A 27,766-nucleotide genomic window follows, 5' to 3' on the forward strand; every position below is an offset into this window, starting at 1 on the left:
AAAATGAATTGGCGCGCTTTACTCGATCACTTCAAGCAAACAAATAAATATATATGTCCTACCTATATATATATACACATCTACTTATAAATACATATAGTAGATACAGTGCATTTAAGGGGTAACACCACTGTAGAAATTTCAAAAAATTGATTTTTTTTTTATAAGCTTAAAAAATTCTTTGAACCTTTTAAAATACAGAACAAAAAGTTTTATACGTTACCGAAGTCTATTTCATAAATATTTTAAGCTTTTAACCAAGCGTTAGTGACTGCTACCTAACGACTTCTCCAAATTTCCAAACTTTAAACGCGTTTTTCTCAAAACACGTTTTCTGAAATTGGCACGCAGCATAACTCAACCAATTTTAAATATTTTTAATCAGGTTTTTCACTACGTCTGTATAATAACCTTCTTAAGAGAAGAGCGTAGGGGATTTTCGATAGATTAATTTAAACGATTGTTATAATTATTTAAGTGCCGTTTTTTTAGTCCAAAATAAAGTTTTTTCCTTCAAATGCTTGCTAATTCCACAAAAATAAATATTTTTTAAGTCCCCAACGTGTTTCTCTAGCTATTCTTATCTAGATTAAGAAAAAAAATGTTTCTTTGTTCCAGATTAAAATTTGCACCCTCTGTGCTGCGTGCCGCGGAGCTCCTTCAAGAGAAACCACATTACAAAAATGTCTCCAATGCCGCCATTTTGTAAAATTTTTCGATCAAACTTTGTAGTTTTGTATTTTAGTATATAAGTAATAACTTCCCAAATCAGAGTGATTGTTTCCCCTTTCCTTCTATACAAAAAAATTCTTTAAAAATCGTGTTTATTTTACGCGTGTACAGTGGTGTTACCCCTTAATAAATATATCACAGGGACCTATTCGGAAGTTTTGATGATTTATTTATTTCTTATTTTACATAGTATAACAATTTTTTATGAAAATAAAAAACAAATTTCCAAACTTTTTAATCAGACTTTTCGGAAAAGTTTCGTATATGCAGCCCTTTGAATTTTGATACAACGCCTTTTTCTTTGTTTTCTGCTGACTTTGTTAGGTGTTTTCTTCCACGAGCGATTTTGGAAAAAAAATTGATATGAAGTTTTTTAAAGTTTAGAATTTTTCTTTTTTATTTTCGTTTTAGGTTGAAAAAAATTTGCTTAGAGAAATTATATTCTTTTTTTTTTTAAATTTTGACAAGCATTTATTTTTTTGGTACTTTTGAGAAACACCCTTAAAACTTCTTAGAGGGACTTCCGTAGCTTTTCAAGTTATATTCAAACACGCACAGCGAACCAGTGAAAAATAAAGGCAAAGTATTGGTCCAGCGAGGAGCTAGCATGCGCAACCGTATACGAGGCGTGTTCAAAAAGTATCGCGAATTTTGAGTTTTTTTCAATATTTTTTATTAATTCATTAATATCTATTTTGACCCCTTCAAAGTAATCTCCATGAGATATAATGCACTTGTGCCAGCGTTTTTTCCAATCTTCCTTTCATGGGCCTCTTCAGTTTCGGGAACAAGAAAAAGTCACAGGGGGCCACATCTGTGTGTGTGTTGTTTTTGGCCAAAAAGTCGCGCACAAGCAACGATGTGTGAGCAGGAGCGTTATCGTGATGCAAGAGCCAATTTTTGTTCTGCTACAAATGCGGGTGTCTCTAGCGGATTGCTTTGCGCAAATTGCGCATAACTTGCAGGCCGTTGACCGTTTTAACCTGTGGCAAGAACTCATGGTGCACAACGCCCCTGCAATCGAAGAAAACGGTAAGCAAAACTTTTACATTCGACCGAACTTGGTTCGTGCGGCAGCTTCCATTGAGGTGATTGAGCTTTGGTTTCCACGTCATAACCATAAACCCATGATTCGTCACTATGACTCTCTGGAGCAAATTTGGGTAATCGCGGACAGAGTCCAACATCTGATTAGCAATATTCATGCGATGCTGCTTTTGGTCGAAATTGAGCAGTTTTGGTAGGAATTTTCCGGCGACTCATCTCATGCCCAAATCACTGAAAAAAAAACGAATGGCACGAGCCAATCGATATGTCTAGGTCATCAGCAACTTCTCCAACGGTGATTCGACCATGGTGATTGGCCAAATGGCCATTTTCTTCACTTCATCAATTTTTTCGTCTGTTATTGAAGTCCTTGGGCGTCCGGCACGCTTTTCGTCGTTCACATCTTCTCGGCCTTCTGAGAACATTTTGTACCACCGATAAGCGTTGCTTTGGTTCAAAGTAGTTTCTGCGGATGACACAATGAATATTCGAAATGCATCCGCGCACTTAATTTCGTTTTTCACACAAAATTTGATCAGGTTCCTTAATACATCTTTTTGAATAGGTAAAAATCGAAGACGAGGAGTAATCAATTAACTGAACATTCAAAATAGCCGAACTCGTCGGCATGAGTGAGAGACAGATCCCAACATATCGCCATAAAAAATCGATTTTGAATACGTAACCTGCGAAAATTCAAAATTCGCGATATTTTTTGAACACACCACGTATTGCTAACATTTGTAAATTTCCAGACCCTCTGCTTATTATAAAACTATTATTGAGTACAGTCTCAGCTATTAATGACAAAAATAAAAATGAAAAAAAAAATCTTAGGCAGGGTGTTTTTTCTCAAATGACAAAAAAAGTTCCCAAAAATATTGAAGAAAAAATTTAAAATTTTTACAAAAATCTTGTGAAGAGGGTGTTTTCTTAAAAGAATACAAAGTTCTCAACAATTTTGAACAACAAAAAAAATGTTTAAAAACATTTTTTTCTTTAAAGTCTCTCGAAAAAATAAAATAAAAAAGTTAAAACAAACCGAAGTGATTTTATATTAAAAACCTTCACACCAAAATTTTTCCCACTGAACTAATGTCAAAATTATTAATTTTTTTCAAAATTTTTGCAGTTTACTTTACACAAGCTTAGAAAAAAAACAGTTTAAAAAAAATTTAAGACCATATCCAAAATGTTGGATCACTTAACATCGGCTCCTTCCCATACAAAAGAGCTGTCGAGCTTTCGTGCCAGTAAAACAAAATTTCAAAATTCAATGGGCTCTAAAACTGCATGCTCGTTTTTTTTTTAATTTATGAAAAAACAGTTTGATATTTTGAAAAAAATGTATTAACCTTTTTTTTTGTAATTTCCACTAAGTTTAAAACTTCTTTTTCTAGGATCATGAATTCTATTTGCATAAAAAATTATTAGAGTTAAATAAGAATCAAATAAATTGTGAAAAGATGTCGTAAGCGCAGGGAATAGTTATTAAACGCAATGTACTTATACATACATACATACATACATACATACATACATACATACATACATACTTAGCTGCCACCAACAGAATGAGAAATTTTGCAATTAATTGCATTGCGTCGGCTGTATTGCGCCACGCGGCACAGTACGTCGCAGCCAAGGCGCTTGACATAATGGAGACCGCCATGGGCCAGGCAACAGCCAAATGCTGTAACGCTGTAAATGAAAATTTAATCAAGCACGCAAAATCGCAAAAACGCAAAATTTTGCAAGAAATGCAAAATTTACAATGCCGTCTTGCATTATTTTGGGTTTCATTTTATACAAAATAAGTCACAACTGAAATAAAAATAAATCGCACCACTATTTTCAGTTCATAAACTGCGTCGCGGTCGTCATTCAGTTGATAAGCGTTTCGTAGACTTCCAGCCGTCGTCTGCTCGATATGCATTTGCTATTGTTGTTGTTTTTAATGCCATTACATTCGTTGTTGACTTAACGCCTTGAATGTCCTTGTAATAATAAATGTTCCACCGCCAGCTTAACTGCAGGTCACACAAAACAAAAAGAGCCACATAAGAAGCCACACAACAACAGAACAGCAGCCACTAAAGGCGGAGGCGAAACTCGATAAACTGTGCATAAAAATTATTGCAAATCTTGAATATTACGACGCTGGCATTTAAATCGGACAGGCCTCCGTCCTCCGTTAAACTTGAACTATATAAAATACAACAGCAACAGCAACAGCAAATGAAGCAGCTATCGAAAGTAGAAGGTTTGACAAGCTGATGTGAACAAGACTACGCAAAGGTGCAAATGTACTAGTACGAGGCGTATGTAAGTTGCGCTGTGCCGCCACAGCAATAAGGAAGAGCCGATAATGTGGAAGTAGCAAAAGGGGGCTGGTATTGCGTAGCAATGGCAATACATTTAATTTAGTGCTTGCTGATATAGCGCACTCATGCAACAAGCCTCACCAAGTATCAGGCGGCGACAACTTGCTACAATTGTTGCAATAAATTGCCGCGTCGTGTAGGGCTCCATGCCTGGGCGATGTGTGTGTTAAGCCTCGCTCTTCGCATATCTGGATAACCTGACTGGTTGTCTGGTTTGTCAGCTGTGTGATTCAGTGAATGCTATCGGGCATGAAGCGAGAATGCAGCATCAACAGCGCAAACGCATAACTCGTGCATTTTACACATAGTCGCGTGCATTCCGAAAAATAATTAATCAACTAGAAATATGAGTGTAATGCCAGTAAGTGAACCACTTACAGACATTGTGGAACTCTTTCTTTTACTTTATTTAAAAATGTAGGAGAGTATGCACATTAGGTTGGGTCGGACCCAATAAAATTTTTTTTAACCACGCGAAAAAAAAAGAAATTAAAAAATATATATAAATATAAAATAAATATATATATAGACGCATGTAAAGGGTGGTAAATTTTGAGATATCGGATTTTAAATTGAAACGAAACAGCGAAAACAGAACAATTCATTACATTTATTTTTTAAATAATCCCTTTCAAATGTTGACCACAAAGCGCCATAATTTGGCCATCCGTAAGCATCAATATTGAATGACTCGCTGGAGGACCTCGGTCGGTATCTCGTGAATAACTTTAATAATGTCCAATACCTTAATCGAAGCTGGTTTATCTACAAAGCATTTAGACTTTACATACCCGAGATGTCACACGGTCTTAGTAGCCAAGAGATAAGAGATAAATTGCTTACAAAAACATTAAATGCATGGTTTCACGGGCTTTATGGCAAGTAGCGACATCTTGTTAGAACCAAATGTTGTGCAGATTACGGGCTTCAATTTCCGGTATCAAAAAGTCGTGTATCATGGCACGATAGCGTTCGGCATTCACAGTTGCGAAGAAATATGGGCTTATAATTCTACCATCCCATAAGTCATACCAACGGTAGTTTTCAATAGATGTAATGGCTGTTCTTGAATGGCGTCGGGTTGATCTTCAGCCAAAATATAGCAATTTTACTTTTTGCCGTAGCCATTAAGCTAAAAATGGGTCTCATCCCTGAACACCATAAGTTAGCCTGAGCTCGAGATGAACACTTATCACAGAGTGTCCGTTCCCGTAATGCAGTTGTGCCATGTGTTGGGGAGGCGATTGTCTTTCCATCACGAAAGGTCAATGAATAATAAAAAAATATGTATTTAATTTAACAGTAGTCACGCGTGATTTGTCCAAACAAAATCTATTGGGGAATAAGTTTCCGTCCTCACAAAAGAGGTGTCGCTGCTGATACTATTTTTGTGTTCGCTCTAGTATTATACTGATGATTTAAAGGTATGTGTATATATGTGAGGTGTCGATCGCAGTAGTTGACATTCGTTTGAAGCGTAAAGATCATTTTTTATCTGACATCAAAAATGTATTATCTATTATGAACTCCTTAAACCATCTGAAACCACCATTGGCGATCGTTACCGACTGCAGCTAATGTGTTTGAATCGAGCTCTCAAAGAAACGAGGCCGGAATTGGACGGTAGGCTTGACAAATAGATTTTGCTGCATGACAACGCCAGGCCACACGTTGCTAAATCGGCCCCGAAATATTTAGAGGGACTGAATTATGAAATCTTGCCCCACCCGACGTAATCCCCAGATATTGCACCTTCGGATTACCATCTGTTCCGATCAATGGAGTGAGCCCTTGTTGAACGGTTCACTTCTTACGAGAGCATCGAAAACTGGCTCAATGAAGGGATTAAGTCAAAAGAACTCGAATTTTTCGTCAGAGGAATCCGTATGCTGCCTGAAAGATGGAGTCAAGTTGTAGCTTCCATTGGGACACACTTCACATAATATCATGTATTATAAAGGGTCCGCCATATAACTTTACGGAATTAAAAATGCTATAAAAAAGAAACTACTCGATATTTTTCCTAACTGTTTTTTTTATTTGGAGAACAATCCTTCCGGTTAATGATGGAACACAACTTCATTCATATGGCTGCCTCGGCTAGCCATGCACCATCCCATACGATCGGTCGAATTTTTCAACACATTTTCGATTGTATGCGGCTGTATTTCAGCTATGACATCGCGTATGTTGGTCTTTCAGTGCATCAATTGTTGCTGGTTTGTTGGCATAACACTGGTCTTTGACGGCACCCCAAAGATAATAATCCAACGGCGTCAAATCGCAGCTCCGAGGCAGCCAAACGATATCAGAATTTCGGCTGATAATGCGATCTTCGAAGACAGTGCGCAAAAGATTGATCGTAGCATTCGCTGTGTGGCAAGTAGCGCCATCTTGTTGGAACCAAATGCCACCAATATCCTCCTCTTCAATTTCTCGGAACAAAAATTCGTTCAACATGGCCCGGCTCGAAGAAAAATGGACCAATGATGCCTCTCGACCAAAATCCGCACCAAACAGTGACTCGTTGTGGGTTTTCTGAGCCCCAAATGCGGCAATTTTGCTTGTTAACATACCCGCCGAGATGGAAATGAGCTTCATCCGAAAAGATGATTTTTCGGTAAAAGTCTTCATCTTCTTCAAGTCGATCCCAAGCCCATGAAGCGAAGCGAAAACGCATTGGGTGGTCGGTCTTTTGAGCGTATACACAACCATTTTCGTTCAGCGGAAGAATAAAACTAATTTTCTGTCAAATCAGATGACAGCTAAGTGTTACCATTCTTCAAATAATACCTAGTTCAAATCCGTAACGATATATGGCGGGCCCTGTATATGTATATATATATTAGGGTGCATCAATCTCCAAACAAAAGCAAATCTGTACTGTTCTCCATAGGAAATTTAAAATCTATTGCATTTGAAGACGTACGCCAACAAATTCCGGATGGATATAAACTTAATAGCTCCCATTTGAAAATACTTCGAAAAAATAGGGTTTTTTTACAAATATAATTAGTTTTTACATTTTTTCGCCCAAAAATTAATTCTGATAATTGAGATTAAGCTCCAAAGATTTGACTGACTTGATTTTATTGACTGACTTGAATTTATCAATACAATCAAAATAATGATATGCGAAAAAAAAATTGGAACTGAATGGGTTAATATTAGCAAAAATGATAAGTGTACAAATATACTTCTCCAATGATACCTTATTAATCGTAATTGAAGCTTTCCTTAAACCTTTCTTCCAAAAAAGGTTGAAAAATAACATCGAAAATTTCATTATATTGATTGCCGTGTTATCAGCTTTCAAAGAGGAGGTGTATTTTAATTTTTTTCTTTCGACCTGCTCTAATGTATTTTTACAAACATATGTATGTACTTAAAAAGCAAATTAATTGAACATGTGGCAGAAGCGCACAGATATAAATATTTACTATATCTGTAAGGAATTTAGAAACCATCTGATAAAGCAAGCTTATCGTGTGCCGCATAAGATCTTTATCTTGAAGGCGGATACCACAAATTAATACAATAACATAATAAACGAAGAGCTGAAAGCAAAGCCCGCAAAAGCACCTGCCCAATGCGAGTTAACTGAGAGAATAAATAATACTTTATAAATAATACCCTCGCGGCCGCCGTAGCCGAATGGGTTGGTGCGTGATCACCATTCGGAATTCACTGAGAGGTCGTTGGTTCGAATCTCGGTGAAAGCAAAATTAATAAAAACATTTTTCTAATAGCGGTCGCCCTCGGCAGGCAATGGCAAACCTCCGAGTGTATTTCTGCCATGAAAAAGCTCCTCATAAAAATATCTGCCGTTCGGAGTCGGCTTGAAACTGTAGGTCCCTCCATTTGTGGAACAACACCAAGACGCACACCACAAATAGGAGGAGGAGCTCGGCCAAACACCTAACAGAAGTGTACGCGCCAATTATTTATTTATTTATTTTTTTTTTTTTTTTCATATTCAGCCTACTACTACTAAATTAATCATCCAATTAGGTTTTTGAATAACTTTTTTACTAAATGAAAAAACAAATGATTTTGAGTAATGGGAATCTTTATTTTTACCTTTACGAGATCTACAAACAGACAAGCGTTTGTGTACTGCATAGGCCAAATGTGATTGACGTACGACACCATTTGCAAAAATTATAAATTTTCCGATAGGGTGATTAACTTTGCACCACCTTGTAGTTTCGGTTTCCTCTACTACTCTTTAAAATATGCCTGGTTTAGAAATAAATCTAAGTAGACAGCTCAAACGTTTATTACTCAACACACCTTGGCAATAGTATCACACTTATTGTCTTACAAATAAATACAGGTTTTTTTAATAATGTCAAGTGGATGTAGAAATAGAATAAAAAGAACTGTGCGTGAGATATTATGATTTTTTTAAATTGAAAGCCTCATATATATCATTATGTAGGGAATATGCCATCGTACGTGGCATGAATCAGATAGGTATAACCCTTTGCACTCGAGGCCGTTTACGCGCGGGCTAACCAGCAACTCGAAGCGGTTTTAGCGAATTTCTTACTTCTAAATTAAAATGAACGCTGCGATCGGGCGCAACGCGAGCCATGTGGGATCGCTACAGAGAGCTAAAAAAGGAAGAGAGACGTATTATACGAAAGAAGAAACGAGAGGCTGAAATACGAGAGTGCGAAGAGCTTGAGATGCTAGCCAAGGGGAACAACGCCCGAAAATTCTACCAGAAAGTTCGGCGGCTTACAGAAGGTTTTAAGACCGGGGCGTTTTCCTGTAAAAACAAAGACGCCGCATTGGTGACTGACATCCAGAGGAATCTTAAATTATGGAGGGAACACTTCTCGAACCTGTTAAACAGTGATGGCTGCGCATGTCACAGAGAATGTGAAGATCCCGATACCCCAATCGTTGACGACGGAATTGTCATTCCGCTACCCGATCATGACGAGGTGAGAATAGCGATAACGCGGCTAAAGAACAACAAAGCCGCGGGCGCATACCCACTGCCGGCTGAGCTATTGAAACATGGCGGTGAAGAGCTGGTAAGGATTCGATTTTAAGTGTGCTCTGCCCAATCCATAAGAAGGGCGATCCTGCAATCTGTGCCAATTACCGCGGGATTAGTCTTCTAAATATCGCCTATAAGGTTCTAGCGAGCGTATTGTGGGAAAGGCTGAAGCCCACCGTCAACCAACTGATTGGACCTTATCAGTGTGGCTTTAGAATAGACACACACCATCTTTTCGTCGATTTCAAAGATGCATTCGTCAGTACGAAGAGGAGTTATCTGTATGCCGCGATGTCTGAATTTGGTATCCCCACAAAACTAATACGGCTTTGCAAGATGACGTTGCTCAACAACAGCAGCGCCGTCAGAATTGGGAAGGACCTCTCCGAGCCGTTTGATACCAAACGAGGTTTCAGATAAGGTGACTCGCTGTCGTCTGACTTCTTTAACCTGATGTTGGAGAGCATCGTACGAGCCGCAGAACTTAATCGCTCAGGCACAACTTTTTATAAGAGCGTCCAATTGCTGGCGTATGACGATGATATTGACATCATCGGCCTTAACATCCGCGCTGTTAGTTCTGCCGATGAAGCGACGCTTGGAGTGTTTGAGAGAAAGATTCTGCGAAAGATTTTTGGACCTTTGCACGTTGGCAACGGCAAATATCGCAGACGATGGAACGATGAGCTGTATGAGCTTTACGACGACATAGACATAGCGCAGCGAATAATGATCCAGCGGCTACGTTGGCTGGGTCATGACGTCCGAATGGATACAAACGCTCCGGCTTTGAAAGTATTCGATGCGGTACCAGCTGGTGGTAGTAGAGAAAGAGGAAGGCGTTGGAAAGATCAGGTGGAGAAGGACTTGGCTTCAGTTGGTGTGTCCAAATGGCGCCGGTTAGCTCGAGAAAGAAACGACTGACGGGCTTTGTTAAACTCGGCCAAAATCGCATAAGCGGTTATCGCGCCATTTAAGAAGAAAAAATTAAAATGAATACACGCATAAAGAAGCTCATAAAATATTTATATTTTAATATTTAATGTATCTTTACGTCTTAATAACTTCTTATACATCAGTCTTTGTAATTTTCCTTTGTATGATAGTTGTATGAACATAATTAGTTTACAAAGCGCATCGAATTTGCACACCAAACAAAGTAGTGAGCGAGAGTCACCTCTCGAATGCTAAGGTATAATTTTTAATGATGCCGACGGGCCAAACCGTCAATGCATTCGTCGAATTCGCCCTGACTACCGCGAAAGAGGGAGTTGGCGTTTATTGCATGACAATGCACCATCTCATCAATCCACTTTTGTGACTGATTTTTTGACTAAAAATCGCATTTTAACCATCAATCACTCAGTGTATTTGCCTGATATGGCTCCCTGTGACTTTGACCTATTCGGAAAATTTCATTTGGCCATGAAAGAAAAACGTTTTGCGCCCGTAAACGCCATCCAAAAGGCTTGTAACGACATCCTGAAAGACATTCCGGCCAATTTTTAGCTTCGCTTAGCGCAATAATAACATTTTTACTACTGAAGTACCTTTGAAAGTGTCTTGGCAGATCTTATTAGACTGAACAAGAATTCTGTATCTCATTTAAGTTTCTGCAGAATATTCAGTTTTTCCAATTTTTTTTTAAATTCAGCTGTTAGTTTTTCTATACCCTATTTCGCTAGTAAATTAACATAAGTGGTATTGTAATTGTGGTCAAAAAAAGCTACGTGCAAACAAACTTAAAAATGGAGGGGTAGTCTTCTCACTAAAATGATAATCAGAACTTTTTTTATTTTATTTTAGAAAAGTTAGATGATAATAAATATTAGTTAAGCTGAAACAAACGCAGCGCCAACATCAGAAGCTTTCGGCTGTAATCAGAACTTAATTTTATTATTTAGATAGATGGGCATGGTCATTCTCTCATATAATTAGGACTATGAATAAGTTCGTGCGGTTTTACAACAGATGGCGTAACTTGATTATTATTCCATCGATCCACATTTCCAAACATTCATTGGAGAGCTACTGTCGTAAGCCACAAACGTCAGTATAAGTTTTTTATTTGAAGCGTAAACAACAATATTTTTACCACACTTGAAAATGTCGAATTTCGTGCCAAATAATGTGTTTTTGCGGGGAATTCTTCTTCATTATTTTAATATGAAGAAAAAAGCAGCCGAAAGTCATCGTATCTTGGTGGAAGTTTATGGTGAGCATGCTCTAGCTGAAAAGTGGTGATTTTGGCTTGGAAGACGAAGAACGCGAGGGTGCGCCGCCAAAGTTCATGGATACCGAATTGGAGGAATTGCTCGATCAAGATCCGGCTCAAACGCAAGAAGAGGTTGCAAAAACTTTGGGAGTTGATCAATCAACCATTTCCAAACGTTTAAAAGCCATGGGAATGATCCGAAAGGTAGGCCATTGGGTGCCGTATGAATTGAAGCCAAGAGACGTTGAACGCCGTTTTATGGCATGCGAACAACTGCTTCAACGGCACAAAAGAAAGGGTTTTTTGCATCGAATTGTGACTGGCGATGAAAAGTGGGTCCATTACGACAATCCAAAACGTCGGGCAACGTATGGATACCCTGGCCATGCTTCAACATCGACGTCGGCGCAGAATATTCATGGCCTGAAGGTTATGCTGTGTATCTGGTGGGACCAGCTGGGTGTTGTGTATTATGAGCTACTGAAACCGAATGAAACGATTACGGGGGATGTCTACCGACGACAATTGATGCGTTTGAGCCGAGCACTGCGAGAAAAACGGCCGCAATACGCCGATAGACACGACAAAGTTATTTTGCAACATGACAATGCTCGGCCACATGTTGCACAAGTGGTCAAAACATACTTAGAAACGCTCAAATGGGATGTCCTACCCCACCCGCCGTATAGTCCAGACCTTGCGCCATCCGATTACTATCTCTTCCGATCGATGCAACATGGCCTGGCTGACCAACACTTCCGTAATTACGATGAAGTCAAAAAATGGATCGATTCGTGGATTGCGGCAAAACCGACCGAATTTTTCACAAAGGGAATCCGTGAATTGCCAGAAAGATGGGAAAAAGTAGTAGTAAGCGATGGACAATACTTTGAATATTAAATTTGTAACCATTTTACGTCAATAAAATTTCAAAAAACCGCACGAACTTATTCATAGTCCTATTACTTTAAGATTATTTAATACAACACAAATATTAATATTTCAGTCATTTGAAGAGTTGATCATGGAACACAAAAAACTCAGTGTTCTAGTGTTGTAAACCCAAAGTGCTCTTCAGTGGTACTTTTTTGCTATATACACAAAATTAATCACCTATTGGAAAGGAAAAGTTTTTGCAAATGGTATTATACGTCCGGCATATTTGGAATTTGTGAACTAGATAGCTGCAGTATAAAAACACCCACCCAATGTAGCCCTCCAATGGTCAAAATAAATATTTTCATTACTCAAAATCATTGGTTTTTTATTTACTATACTAAGTAAGAAATTAAAATTCCCGAAATTGCTGAAAACTTTCGGGACTTAAAAAATAGTGGGTCCCGGGATTGACATCACTAATATATAGTATTTGGAATATACTCGTTTGTAGTCACTGTAGTTGTTATGCTTTCAAGAGACAAATTCAAGTCATGCCTATCATTGAAGCAGGGGCCACAATGTCGTTGCTTAAAAAGAAATTCAGAATTTAGTGAACGAGTGAAGATGGCACGAGCTTTTGAAGGGTGGAATTGTTTCTAAAACGTACGATGGAGCACGTGATATGATTAGGTGTTTTTTATGCTGATTGGGTGTCATAAAATGCATTACCGAAATTTACAGTAAATCCATCAGAATTCAAGTAGTGTACAAATGTACGAGCTTTAAAATTACAAGCCTGAACACAATCACGCCACATACATACCTGCATGCGCACATAGATACATTCACACATGCATCTAAACTCCAAATATTTCGCTCATGTCAGAATATGTCTTATCATATTTGTTTCAGCGGATTAAAGTACATTGAAAGTGCTGAATTGTTTAGGTTCATTTCATACATACATATATATAATCCCAGAGATTTTTACAATACAGTATCGACCACAATTACCTAGAACAATTAACGGTAAATAGCAATCGTATCACTTTGTCATATGCCTGCGGTATGAAATGTCTTACGCTGGTATTTCCGCCTGCCATTCACTCTTCTCTGACAAACTTCTTGCGGTTACTCAAGTTTTATGGTTATTTTATTATGCCTAAAGACAAATTCGCAATGCAAAGAAGTCAATAAAAACCGCAAACGCATTTTTGATCGATAAGATTCTAGTAACTTACGCCGTTTATGCTTAGTATCCCTAAGGAATTTCAATGACTGAATGAATAATTGTTGTATTGCGTACAGAGAAAGCGGGAACTATCAAGTATATTTACTACGCCAACTGAAATGAGTGTCAAACAGTGGCGACTACAAGGGGGGTTTCGCGTGCATGACTATTCTTCAAGGTGAAACGATAGAATTAGTAAAGTCCATTATATGGCAGGAGATATTGGAATTCAATACCTGTCAATGTCAACTAAATAAGGAGAAAGCTTTTGTGAAGTATCAGCAAAGAAGCGATTCCATGTCAAGTTATCTAAGTAGCGGAGAAATGAGAATCAAGAATCCGCGAAAGCAGGACAATTAAGAAGAAGGTGTTGAAATGATTCCACCTCATCCTCCATACAGGACTCGAAGTATTGTCGAGTCTGTCAGCATGCACAGCACAGAGAGTGTCCAGTAAGGACATCCGGAAATTCAAGAGTCAAAGCTTTGTTAACCTTAGGAAGTACCAGGAGTACCTCCGATCCACACGTGGCCAAAAGGATCACACGATCTTACAAACTTGTGTACTTGCCCGTCTCTGAGTTGATTTGATGCGAAGCCCATCTTTCCAGGAGCATACCGCATGTCTCCATAGACCAGGGATTCTCAATACCCTCATTTCGCGGGAAACTACCTCACTGGACCCCCGTCTAGCCAGCTCATCGGCCCCGCAGTTTTCTACAAGTTCACTATGACGAAGTAGCCAGATGAGCCTTATATCAAATAACTCGAATGCGATCCTAAATAAAGTCAGGTATTAATTAAGGTTAGATTAAAGTGGTTATCCACTATGAGACATCACAAAGGGCTGTGAGCCTGCGCCATTATGTTGCCGCATAGGGAAGTTATCCTTTTCCCTCCTAAAACCAGGGTGTGCCTTTCAAAAATGTTAGAAGATCCCTGATTTCCACAGTACTGAGAATTTCGCTCACAATTGTCGGGCGATTCTGCATGTGGTGTCAGGTATTCCCCGACCAGTTTCAAGTGCACCATCATCGATCTCAAAGGTCTAATTACTGCTTGTCTGACGGGATAGATATTTCCGTGACAGTTATTATACAAGCAATCAATTGGCTGCTTCTCTTATCTATATGGAACACACTTCAATGGTTTGTTAGCCAGAACCTTAGTCTAATGGAGAGTTTCTCACAAAATACTCCGCCGTCAAACCGTCTATCCAACTTTAAGCCCCCCGTGTATAGTTTCACCAGGCCCTGTCTTCAAATGCTGTGCCCCAGCCATTCCTAACTTGATGGAATGCGAGAGAAAATGTCCTTCATGGACTAAGCGAACTCAAAGATTGCGAGGATCATTGAATGTCCGTAAGTGAGGTCAAGCCTGTAGCCAAAGACTCTCAATCTGATTGCGGCACTTGCAGCGACAGTGCGCGACATTAGGAGTGGCTCGAAGCGCTCACTGAGCAGACTTTTGAACTCTCTCCAACTTCTTCACCGACGTCGTCCTCTTCAGTGAATTCCACCAGACAAGGACTACATACAACAGAATTGGCTTCTCAATAATATTATAAAGTAGTAATATAAACCAAAATGCAACTCTCCCGGAATGCCAACTGAGTCATCATTCACATTCAGCCAGTTTTGAGAAAATGTCGACAACTCCTATTTAGGTCAGAATTTACTTTGATATTTCAAGTCGTTTTATACATAATATTTTCGATGAACTATTTGCGCTTTCGCCCAAAATTTTAAAACTTTAAGCCTCCGTAAAAATCTCTGACCCTTTGGACTTTTGCTGGCTTGGTTAAGATTTTTGTTAAATTGTTGGACTGTGTTATTTTTTACCTTTTTCTATGGACTTACAGTCATTCAAATCATCAAAAAATGTGGGCATATTCAGAAGTCTTTGATATGGAAAAAATTATCATCATCGTAAGCAAGCAAAGATTATTATTAAAAAGTTGAAAATCATGGTGAAAATGCTAAATTTTTGTGCATTTTTTACTAAGTTTGGAGCTTGGATTTATAAGCTTTTTGTTATACAATGAACTATACTTGACTAACGAAAAAAATTTAGGTTGAAAAAAATCTCGAGCATTGATAAAAAGAGTAATAAGTGAGTACAACTAGACGACAAATTCAAGGCATTCTCACTCGCTCAAATCGGAATGAAAATCCGGCTCTTATACAAGTCTAATGATATTATTATACGAATCATTGCTTACAAAGCTTTCGTCTGGTATTGGAAAGGCCAACCTAGAAATAAATGCCACCAGATTATACACAAATGCTGCTGTATAAATTTCAAATCATAATCACAATAACAAAAGACGCAACAGCCGCAAAAAGCATCGTGCTCAACTAAACGGTCGATATACATGCATAAGTATGTATCATAGATATTATTCATTCTAATTTTTGGTGATCAAGATTTTAAAAATATTTACGTTTGTAGTCCGTTGAACTTTCGACGCATAAATTATTTATTTCTAATAGCAAATAAATGTCAACGAAGAGAATAATTTGCATTCGACCCATTTTATTAGAATTTCGGAATTTTTTTCTAGTTTCCCATTTGTAGCAAAAATATTTATTAAAAAATTTATTATAATTAGCCGCGTAAACAATTTGACATAAAACAAGTTAAGAAGCGTCTAAATTTGGGCGGTGACGATCCTTATACCCAGTGTATGTTTTTAGTGAACTGTTAATAGGAGAAAATTTAGAATTTGGGTTTATTTTTTTCCCCTATTTCAGGTGTGTAACGACATGAAAGTTAGACGATAGCAAGTAATTGTTTTTTCACATGTGCGAGGGTAGCTATTTATAGTTCTGCCCTAACAAGAGGAAGATGAACCTGCTGGTTGAAAACGCTTTTTATGTCTTTCAAAATATTATCCATGATTCTACAGTGAATTGATCACTTCTGCAGTCGTTTGAGCCAATTTTCGAAGCGTTTTGGTCAGTCGCGGTCCAACCGCGTTTTTAAATTTGTTTCACATCCATTGCGAACAAACCTTTTTAGCACAAAGTGATCAAGCAAAATATGATTAATGCTCGTCATACTAATGCCAAAGATGCCTCAATCTCACAGTACGTGACGTGACAACCTTGCTCGATTATTTGGCGCACAGCATTGATAGTTTCTAGCGCAACAACTGGGTTTGGCTGAACTTCCTAGAATTCGTCGGTGAACGAACAGCGACTATAAAAAAATTACCGTTTTTTACGGTACTAAAAGACGGTTCTCGCTCGCCATATAGTACAATGATTTTAGTTCATTGATGTATTTTCATTTGAAGAATTCAGAAAAATAATCGCACGAAAATGTTCACCGTTTAATTTCATTTCTTGCCGATATGAATTTTTATTTTTATCGCCACTGTAAACCTTACAAATATGGCTCACACATCAATACGCTCTGCGAGCATTTATGGAAAAAAATATCAAACTTTCCAATGGAAACGTCCGATGCGTCTACCAACACTAGAAGCTCCAAAGGCTAGAAATATAAGAGAACACCCTAGTATTACAAAATACGCAAATGTTTAAATGACGGAGATACTTGGCTTCACTTTTATGTTTGATAAATTACAAAAGTGAACAATAAATTTTTTTTTTTTTTTTTTTTTTTGAGTCTATTATTTAATATTTTCTCTATGCCTGCATCGCAAAGTAAGCAGAAACTCCATTCATAAAAAATAAATTTTGCTTTTGTACATTTTACAATAAAACATAAATATCTGAATACATATGACAACACTAGAAGGGCCAAAGGCCAGAAATACAAGGTGAAGTCCAAAATAAACAAGACTGGCGTCATACAAATTTTTTTTGATGGCGCCCTGGCTGACTTTCAGTGAAAGCTTGGTGACATTCGGTTCAGTGAGAGCAAAGTTATTTCATCTAAAGTGTCAGTATGTTTGTGTCATCGATACAAAAATGAGTTTCGAACAAAGAGCTAATATCAAATTTTGTTTTAAAATCGGTAAAACATTTGAATTGATGAAAAAGTTTATAGCGATGATTGTCTATCTCGTGCCAGAGTTCATGAGTGGTTTACACGTTTCAGAGATGGTTGTCAGGACATAAATGATAATGAAGATACGGGCCGCCCAAAGTCAGTAATCACCGAAAATTCCATTGGAATTGTTCGTAAATTTATCAAAAATTAACCGAAATCATAGTTGAAATGCATGGAATCGGAGTTTAATATTTCCAAATCATCGATTTATCGCATTCTAACTGAGCATATGGGCTTACGAAAGGTCTGTGCACGTTTCATTCCACACAAGTTAATTGAGGATCAAAAATTGCTCAGAATTCAACATTCGAAAGACCTCATTAAAGACGCGAGACGAGAACTTCCTTTACAACATTGTCACTGGGAATAAAACGTAGTGTTTCCAACATGAACCTGAAACTAAGCGTCAGAGTTCCGAATGGAAGGCCCCAGACGAGCCAAGGGAATTATCCACAAGGAGTTCGTGCCAACGGGCCAAACCGTCAATGCATTCGTCAAATTTGCCCTGACTACCGCGAAGGAGGGAGCTGGCGCTTATTGCATGATAATGCACTATCTCATCATTCTACTCTTGTGACTAATTTTTTTTACTAGAAATCGCATTTTAACCATCAATCACTCACCATATTCGGCTGATATGGCTCCCTGTGGCTTCTACCTATTCGGAAAATTGCATTTGGCCATGAAAGTAAAACCTTTTACGTCCGTTGAGGCCATTCAAAAGGTTTGTACCGACATCCTGAAGGACATTCCGATCAATGACCTGAAGCACTCTTTCGAATAGCTTTTAGATCACACAAAACAGTGTATCGAGGCCAGAGGGGACTATTTTGAATAAATGAACTCGTAGTTATCAGAACAAAGCTCCTGTCGTTTCACTTTTAGCTCAGTCTTGTTTATTTTGGACTACACCTTGTATAAGGAACTACCATAGTATTGAAAAAATGAGATTTTTTAAATAACGGTGATATTCGGAAGTTTATCCACGGAACTCTCTCCAGATTTATCAGAAACTAATGATGTATTTTTTTAAGTTTGATAAATTTTTTACAGAGTAAAGCAGCCGTTTTAACAGCAATTTAAAAATGTCTCATATTTAAAAAAAATGGGTTAAATGGCATTTATAAAATTTTTGTAAGTTAACAAATCGAAAAAAGCCTGCGTCAGGCTATGTAGAATACTTATACATTTAAGAAGATGTGTACCAATTTTTAGGAGTCAAACAGTTGAAAACTTTTAGGAAACTATTAGAAAAACTGCCTCACTGTATCTCCGGTATTTACTTTTTTTAATTTTGGTATTTTAAAGTTCATTACTTGCACTAAAAGCAAATAAATGTGAAAAAGCTATTCTACTTAGAGTTTCTTAAAAACAAAAAACTTATTTGTAATTATTTTAATTTCCTTGCCGTCAGGGTGATCTGTGCCCCTGAAGTAAGCTAACATCCAAAGTGCATTAATTCGGTTTAGTGTAATAAAGAAGTTTTTGAAAATAATTGCACTGTTAGAAAAAACTTCTTCTATCATTTTGCTGTTTCATGCACGGTTCGAACCTGAGTACTTCCGAATGGTAGTCACATACCAACGCATTAGGCTACGATAGCCGGCTATGTCTATATCTATCTCAATAATACTCCTTCCGAAGTAACATTTGAATGTAGAGCCATGAGCTAGCTAAGCAGTGCACTACGAATGTTGTCTTAATTCAGTCAATTCTGCCCAATTAGGGGGTATTCATTTATCTCAAGCAAGATAGACCAGGGAGCCCACTTGTGAGATATTTAGAGTGGTCAGACCTAGAATGAATGGAAACATAAATCAGTTTCGATCGACCTTCCATTACTATGGTGGTTGGTAACTTCATCGAGCACTGCCTAATGGGATCACATGGGAATTGTATGGTGATTCCCTTAAACTACTTCTGTCGCAGATGCAAGAACGAGAAGGAAGTGGAGGCTTGGAATCGGCAAGCCTCTGTATTTTATCGTTTATCCTAGAGACGAAATGGTCTTACCACATTGGGAATTAGAGGAAGAACTTCAGATTAAACTCGTGCTATCATTATGATCTTCCAAACCTAAGTGGCCCCTCTATATACTTTTGAAGAGTAGCTACTACCGTAACCTAGCCCAACCGGCCTATCTCAAACGGGCATCAGCTGTCTGTGAGTTAGCTAAATAACAGTCTAGAGTATTGTTTTCAAGCGCGCAGAAGCATTTCGCCGAGGGTAAAATACTGCATCGCTTTCTGACGAGAAAATTTTTCAAATTGAGCAATTCGTGAACTCCCAAAACGGTAGGGTTTATTTGACCGACCGTTCATACGAGAATTTGAGCCATCGATTGGCCACCAAAAGGCAGCACCCGCCATATGTAATATTTTGGGCCGCTGCAACCGCAGATGGGCGCTCTCTAATCGTTTTCATCGAGCCTAGCGTCAAAGTAAATGCGAAATATTATCGGGAAAGTATTCTGGAGGTTGCTTTGAATTCGTGGGCAGACAAACATTTCGATGGCAGACAATGGACGTTTCGGCAAAGTCTCACAAAGCTCGAGTGAACCAAGAATGGCTAAAAACCAACGTTCTGACCTTCATAACGTCCACACAATGGCTCTCAAATTCACCAGACGCGAACCCTATAAATTATTCTCTTTGGGCCATTTTGGAGAGCAAGGTCCAAACTAAACGATTCACCAGTCTCGGGGCGCTGAAAACCCCCATTATCCGCGAGTGGACCAAAATACCTGCAAGTCACATTCGGGCAGCTTGTGATTCGTTTCTGGGCCGTCTCAAGGCCACAGTCAAAGCAAAAGATGGTTATATCGAGCAAAAGTAAATTGATTCTTAATTTTGTATTATTTTCACATATTTTTTACTTTGAATTAAATAAAAGTAATTTTCCAAACTAAATGTATGGCCTTTTTAATTGGTTCCATTTCGAGTTAAACTAGTTTGTTAGAGTTTAACTAAACCCGAAAACCCTAAATAGTGCGCATGGCTATAACTCAAAATTTTATGGTCGACTGAATATTTTAAGGTGCAAAATGTAATTTATCGCTTTCAATATTTTTATGTTATAAACCTTTATATCTTATTTAGCACTGGTATGCGAAAATTTTCTATGACGTCAGAATGAGATTAAACAATAACCAATCAGCAATAAAAAGTTTACTACTTACGATTTACTTTATAAGATCAGTAGGATATTAAAGTGAGTATTTAAGTAATCTGCATATGCAAAAATGGGACCGCCTTCGCATGCTGAGAATCTGATATGAAACTTTAGCTATATGAAAAAATGCTTGTTTAACTAAATTAAAATGAAAAAAACTCCATCGTTTTTGATATAAAGTGGCGGACATTGAAATCCGCACGATTGTGACAAATTTATATTTAATTTTTTTTTTGTGCCACTTAGTTCACTTACTTGTTTTTTGTCATTATTTGAGTCGTGGAACGGTGGCAAAATGTCAAACCATAAAAAATAAAGCTAAAATTTTAACTTTAGATCTTTAGATCTGGTAATTTTTTCTGAAACTAATTTCGACTTCCAAGAAGCAAAAATACTCTAGGTTAGGTTAGGTTGTAATGGTTGCCCAGAGTGTGGGCCCACATGGACGAAAGAAGTTTGGTTCATCCTCTGTGATAACATTGCAAGAGGGAAAAAGAGTGAAAGAAAAAACAATAGGACGAAAAGGAGAAAGGTGGGGAGGGTTGAGTATTTGTGGACTATTAACGGTGACTAATTTGCGATTACACTAATTGAATTCTATTAAAAACTCGTTTAATAAATGAACAGAATTTCCACCAAGCCCTCTATATTTTTTGGAATTTTATATTAAAATAGCTAAGGCATTTGCATATACGTTTCCACTGTAATCGGTTCTACGTTACCGGAACGACCCCTTATATGCTTATACATATATCCGGCCAGGGAATGTCACTCCAGCAGCAATCCTTGTAATTGTATAGGGAATGTTTATGCTGCTACAAAAACAGTAACAACAAGGTGGCTCAGGAATTAATCATCCAATTTTGGTTATGAATAACTTTGTTGCTAAATAAAAACATATTTTGAGTGATGTAAATATTTATTTTGATAAAGGTCAAAAATTGCCAGTTTTCCGATAGGGTGATTAACTGTGTGCTATCTTGTATATCCATTCTTAAAATTAATTTCGACATAGGCGTGCAAAAATATACTAAGAATCATAGTCCGGGAACCAGGGGTCATTTTGACCTCATCATTTCATGCCAATGGAAACGAAACCAACCGTCAGCTGGTCCAGTAGCGGTGGGTACGTGCGTGGGATGCGAAACGTGTCGAAAAAAAATTTTTAACAACTCATTTAATACCGGCTGAAATTTTTTTTGTGTATTGTTGACATTTAGTAGAATAAAAAAAATAGTCAGCTGCGCCGTAGAGGGGGGAAAATACGTCAGCGTGAAAATACGACTTTATTCTGAAAAAAATGGTTACAAGTGAATCATTGAAAGTATTGCCCATCGCTGGGTACTACTTTTTCCCTCATCTTTCTAGTAGATCTCGTGTACCGTCGCGGTAAAACTGCCCATCTTTTGAGGCTATCCACGGATCAAACTTTTTTGATGTCTTCATATGAATGGAACTACTGGTCAACTAGACCATGTGCCATCGATCGAAACAGGTTATAATCGGACGGCGCAATGTCTGGAGAATATGGCGAGTGGGGTAGGATTTCCAATTTCAGAGTCTCCAGGTAGGTTTTAACGGGTTTGGCAGCGTGAGGCTGAGCGTTGTCATGCTGTAGAATCACTTTTTCATGCCTCTCCGCATGAATCGCATCAATTGAAGTCGATACCGATCCCCAGTGATGGTTTCGCTTGGCATAACCTCCGCAGCGTAAATATTCGGCCGAGGCGACGACGCAGAAGCATGACCGGGCGTCCCCATGACTTTCTTTTCTTTCGATTGCTGTAATTAATCCATTTTTCATCACCCGTCACGATGCGATGAAGAAAACCCTTCCTTTTTTGCCGATGGAGCAGTTGGAAGGAACCCAAGTCCCCTGTTTCTGAATCATTCTCAAAGCTTGCAATCGCTTGAAAATGGATTGGCGGATAACTCCTAATACTGAAGCAAGCTCTTCTTGCGTTTGACATGGATCCTCAATGAGCAATGCCTCCAATTCACCGTCTTTGAAGGTTTTTGGGCTTCCTTGACATGAATGGTCGTCAACATTAAAATCACCGTCTTTGAAGCGACGGAAGCAATCCCGGTACGTTGTTTCACTTAAAGCAGCATCTCCATAAACTTTTTGTAGCTCTCGATGCGCTTCAGCCGTCGTTTTCTTCGAATGAAAGAGGAAAATCAACACTTCCCGCAAATGACGATTATTCGGATCAAAATCAGGCATTTTCACATAACCAAAAATATATGATACCAAAACAAGATCACTAATGTGTCGAAGCAGTTTGTTTTCCATATGTCTAAGCTTGGTTTATGACGTTGAGGTTATGTTAGAATCGATTAGCACACATTGCTGGTGGCATCTATGGACAAACAGCGGGAACTTAGTTGCGCACCAATAATTTTTATGCATACTGAAGTTTTTAGTTATTGCTCTCATTTTATAATAATACACTTGAACCAGAATCCTTTGAATTAAAAATGCAGAAAATGTGCCATCATATACATACTTTAAATTATTCCGACTGACAACATATCAATGTTATAGTCGTACGTTCCACTACTTATAAGTCCCCATGATATATAAATATGTATACATTTATCTTTTGATTTAAGTATATTCCTTAAAAAAACACGTCAACACGATGCATTTTTCATTTTAAAATGGTTCTGAAAAAAACTATATGTTACATAATAAAAAAAAAATTTATTTAAAAAAATTTCACGTTGCATTTTTCATCTTAAAATGGTTTTAAAATGAAAAAAAAAAAAAAATATTTTATATGAAAAAAATGGATTTATTTTTTATTTCCTGTTGGGGACAACAAACCTAGTAAACATATTTATTACTTCGCACCTTTAACGCGAATCGTAAAATAACAAATCATAAGCGCAGACCCCTGCTATGCTATGAAATAGTCGTATGCAAATATATCTCTGATTAATTTATGTATTCATATTTTTTTAATTAATAATTCATAGTACAGAAAAAGCCCAACTCCGAGATAATCGGCTAGATCTGATCTTTAATATGGGCCAAAAAGAATGGTGAACCGGTTTAGTCTTAATGGAGCTGATATGCCTTTGACTTTAATAGTTAATAAAAACTAATCAATTTTTGTAGGGTTAATAATCTTTGATTTTGGATTTAAAAAAAATTGATCATTAGATATTCCTTTTATAGTTTCTGACGTATATGTATGTATGCATACTAATATACTGTCTTACTCAGTCTACATACGTGTACGCATACAAATTGATCCTTGTTGATTCCTCTGCCAATGGGAAATTGGTTAATTGACACTCATTACTACCTACTTACGTGACTACAGCAATTAGTTTATAAACAACAGATTATTATTTCACACATACATCTGCACATGCATGCACATATACAGGCATTGTATTCCTACAAAGTCGACGTCCTTCTGGCCGGCCATTTGTGCGATAATTGCCAGTACTCGCTTTACAACGACTTCTGGTCTTAATTTAACTACCTACGGTGTTTTTTATATCGAACTGCTTGGCTCTGTCGATGAGTTGAAGAGCAATGACTTGCTTTTTTTCCTTATACACTCAAAAGCACTACGCTGAAGTTTATTTAAAAAAAGAATTTAAATATATTTATAAGATTTTTAATCGACAATTTTTATGTAAATGAATTAATTTTTTCTTCTAGGCCAAACAGCTACAACACCCATAAAATAGAATGAAGTATCTTCTAGTCGCATTGGTAAGTTTTGAAAAGTTTTGTAATTTTTACATGCAATACTTTTAGCTGTGGTAATCTATTATTTGCACAACTAATTAAGACTTTGTCAATCTTAATTCGTTTTCTTATGAAAAATAGCAAAATAGTTCAAATAGACGTCGACGCGTGCAATAGAAGGATTCTCTATAATATTTTCAAAAGTTGCTACCCCTATGCCCATGTACAGGGTGTCCAGTGGCAGAATTATGTTTTAAATTTAAAGTTTCTCCCTAATCACTGAGCGTAGGAACAGAGAGAGAACCGCGTTAGCCTCGCTATTTGTCAAGGTAATCTATCAAACTCAGTTTGGCCAATCCACAATGGTGAAAAACAAAATTGTCTGAGGAATACGAGTATCACCGAGTACTCGGCAAACGAATTCTGCCCTCTCATTTCACACGCATTCACACACTTGTCCACTCCAAGGATGATAGATTTACAAGGTTTGCTCTTTAACTACGGTGATAAACAGAATTGTGTGGGAAACTTCGGCTGGCACGTCACTTGAGAGATTCGGCAGGCGAATTCTGCACGATCATTTCACATACAATCAATCACTCGTCCAATAAGCTGTTGCTCAGTTGGCAATGAAGTGTCATTGGTTGAGTTTTTTCGTATACAAGATCCCAAGTGAAGTCAGCCAATCAGCTGATTCTGTCAAATTCGCTCAGAGCGGAATAACGGATTGTTAAAGTGTACACCTCTAAAATCAGTTATGGTTCAGAAGGCAACGAAGCAACATGAGTGAACACTGTGTTGCTTTTTTTTCGTATATCACCAAAACATTCTCAGATTTTTTGTCATGACTCCGGTGAAGTCAGCCAATCAGCTGATTCTTTCAAATTCGCTGAGAACCGGTTAACGGTCTGATCTTGGCCACACCATCTGAATACTTTGCACCATAGATATTCGTGCTTGTAATGGACTTCACGGTCGAATTTTATTTCATGGCCAATGATGCGTGGGTAACTTTTCGTTATAAATTTTGTTCACGTTACAGTATTCGATGTTTACGTGCTGCCCCACTTAAAGAATTGATTCGTCATGGGTGAAGCAACACGTTCGGTGGTAAACAGCACACGGTCCGGGGCCTAGCCGGACATCGATGACAAATGAAAATATTGAAATCGTCGCTAAAAGTTTGAACGATAGTCCACGTTAGTACGCACACAAGGGAGGGGCTGCCCTTGGACTTCCAATATCTTCCAAAATTGTGCATCTTGAGGAAACAGCTTGGACTTTAGCGCTTCAAAATACAAATTGGGCAAGCTCTTAAGCCTGACGCTTACAATTAGCGTAAAAATGCGGCAAATACTCGTACTATTTTTTGAATGATGAAGCCGATTTTCATTTAAATAGAAGTTCAAATAATCTATTGGCACATTACTGACCACTAGTGACTCTACCATATGTAAGATCGCTGTTGATTGGAGTACGATTGGAAGTACATTTCTTAAAGCTTTGTATACCAGCTCTTCGCAAGAAACTTTGCCGATTTTTATCTCAAACCTACCGTTGATGATAACTGAATAATTTTGGGGTACTTTTTTCACTCGCTAAAACGATAAATTAATAGCTCTTCTGGCTTAGAGCTGTGCAGACGATCTCACTGTTGTGGAGTGTTCATGAACTAAATTTCTCAAAAGTACCATAAATCGGGTGTTTTTTAGCTGCATGAGAACTATCTATATCAAAAACTATGGTTTGATAGCTAAGAAAGAATGGCAAACTGTTTATTTCCATTCAGTAAGGCTTGGCAAGGCATCGTGAACCGTTTGACGCCTGAACAACGCTCAACAAATTGTGGAAATTTATTTCTAAATTTACTAACTAAAAATAAATCTGTTAGCGAAGTTCATAGAACACTGGCCGCATTTATCGGTTCTCATGAGGAAGGAGCCACCGTTACGGTGAATGGCGAGCACTATCGCGTATTTTTGTTTCCAAAAATTATTCAGCTACACATCGACGACATTTGGTTACAACAAGACACCGCAACTTGCCCCATAGCTCGCTTAACAATCGATTTATTACAATATCCAACCACCATTGACGGCATACAACGCCAAATTTATTGGAATAAGTTGTCAACAATTGGACTGATCGATTGGACCATGTAACTCGTAGCGGCGGCGGACATATACCGAATATCTTACCAAAAAATAAATGCCATGAAATCATCTACCAGTTTATAAAAAGAAAAAGAAAAAACAGTTTATACCAACAATGTCTTTGTTTTGTATTACCATTTCAAGTTCTCAAGCTTTTAAAAAACACCCGATACATATACCTATACATACAATATGACGTCTAAATAGCACATTGACACTTAAATAAAATAATTTCTGCTTGTCTTAGGCTGCAATTTGCAGTTTGAAGCTACATTCCGTGCACGGCCATGGACGCCTTATGGACCCGCCCGCACGAAATGCAATGTGGCGTTTCGGATTTCCAAATGCTGTGAATTACAATGACAATGAACTCTTTTGTGGTGGATATGCAGTGCAATGGGAACAGAATTCGGGCAAATGTGGAGTGTGTGGTGATGCGTATCATGTGAAGACGCCACGGCCGCATGAGGCTGGTGGTGAATTTGCGAAAGGTATCATTTCGCGGTACTATACGGCGGGGCAGGTGAGTTAATACATTTTTACTTTTATTTGTAAATTATTTCATTCAAAAGAGTAGTTAAAGCTTACAATATTTTTCCATTATATTAAGTTTTTTTATACATAATTAACATTTAATTTATATTACACTATGCAACCAGAGCCAACTTTTTTGAAATAACAACACTAGACCAATGGAATATAGGAAAGGAGTCTAAGAAATAATATCTACTATACAGTCTGTGTGAGAAGAAAATAACCATTTTTTTCTTGTAACTTCAATATACCATATATTTCGTTCTGCTTTCTGCTACGTAATAGTCCCACTCAAGGACTACGACGCCAGTGCTAACTGAGGTTAGCGTCGTTCGAAACGTTCCCGTAAACGCAATCAAACAAACATGAGTCAGAAGTACGCGAAGCGTTTTGAGGCGGTATTTTTATACACGCATTCGAAAGGGCCGAAATTATCTTACGCCGCGGCTGCAATAATGATTAAAAATCAAAAAAGTTCGTTGTGACGTGGAATCAGCGGTATAAAGTGTACAAAACTGTTCCGAGTGCAGCTTGAAGCGAGTGACGAAAAAAAGTAAGGTAAAGTGATCATCCGACTTTTTAAGCGGGACCCTTTTTTGTGACTACGCCAAGCACAGTCAGTTCTTGCTAAAAAGGGAATAGATCTGAGTATCAACACCTTCGAACGTCGACTGAAGGAGGCGA

The 27,766-nt window shown here is 37.8% G+C and overlaps 1 protein-coding gene across 1 annotated transcript in view; it reads left to right on the plus strand.

Annotated features, from left to right (window-relative positions):
• LOC129239148 (uncharacterized) overlaps positions 1-27,766 on the plus strand; it is a 63,600-nt gene that overhangs the window by 16,606 nt on the left and 19,228 nt on the right. Inside the window, exons 2-3 of the mRNA XM_054874475.1 lie at positions 24,366-24,419; positions 26,796-27,071. Of these exons, the coding sequence (XP_054730450.1) occupies positions 24,396-24,419; positions 26,796-27,071 (300 nt within the window). The 5' untranslated portion in view covers positions 24,366-24,395. The remainder of the gene's footprint in view (positions 1-24,365; positions 24,420-26,795; positions 27,072-27,766) is intronic.

Source organism: Anastrepha obliqua, chromosome 2 (assembly GCF_027943255.1).
Source record: "Anastrepha obliqua isolate idAnaObli1 chromosome 2, idAnaObli1_1.0, whole genome shotgun sequence".
NCBI classification, from domain to species: Eukaryota; Metazoa; Arthropoda; class Insecta; order Diptera; family Tephritidae; genus Anastrepha; species Anastrepha obliqua.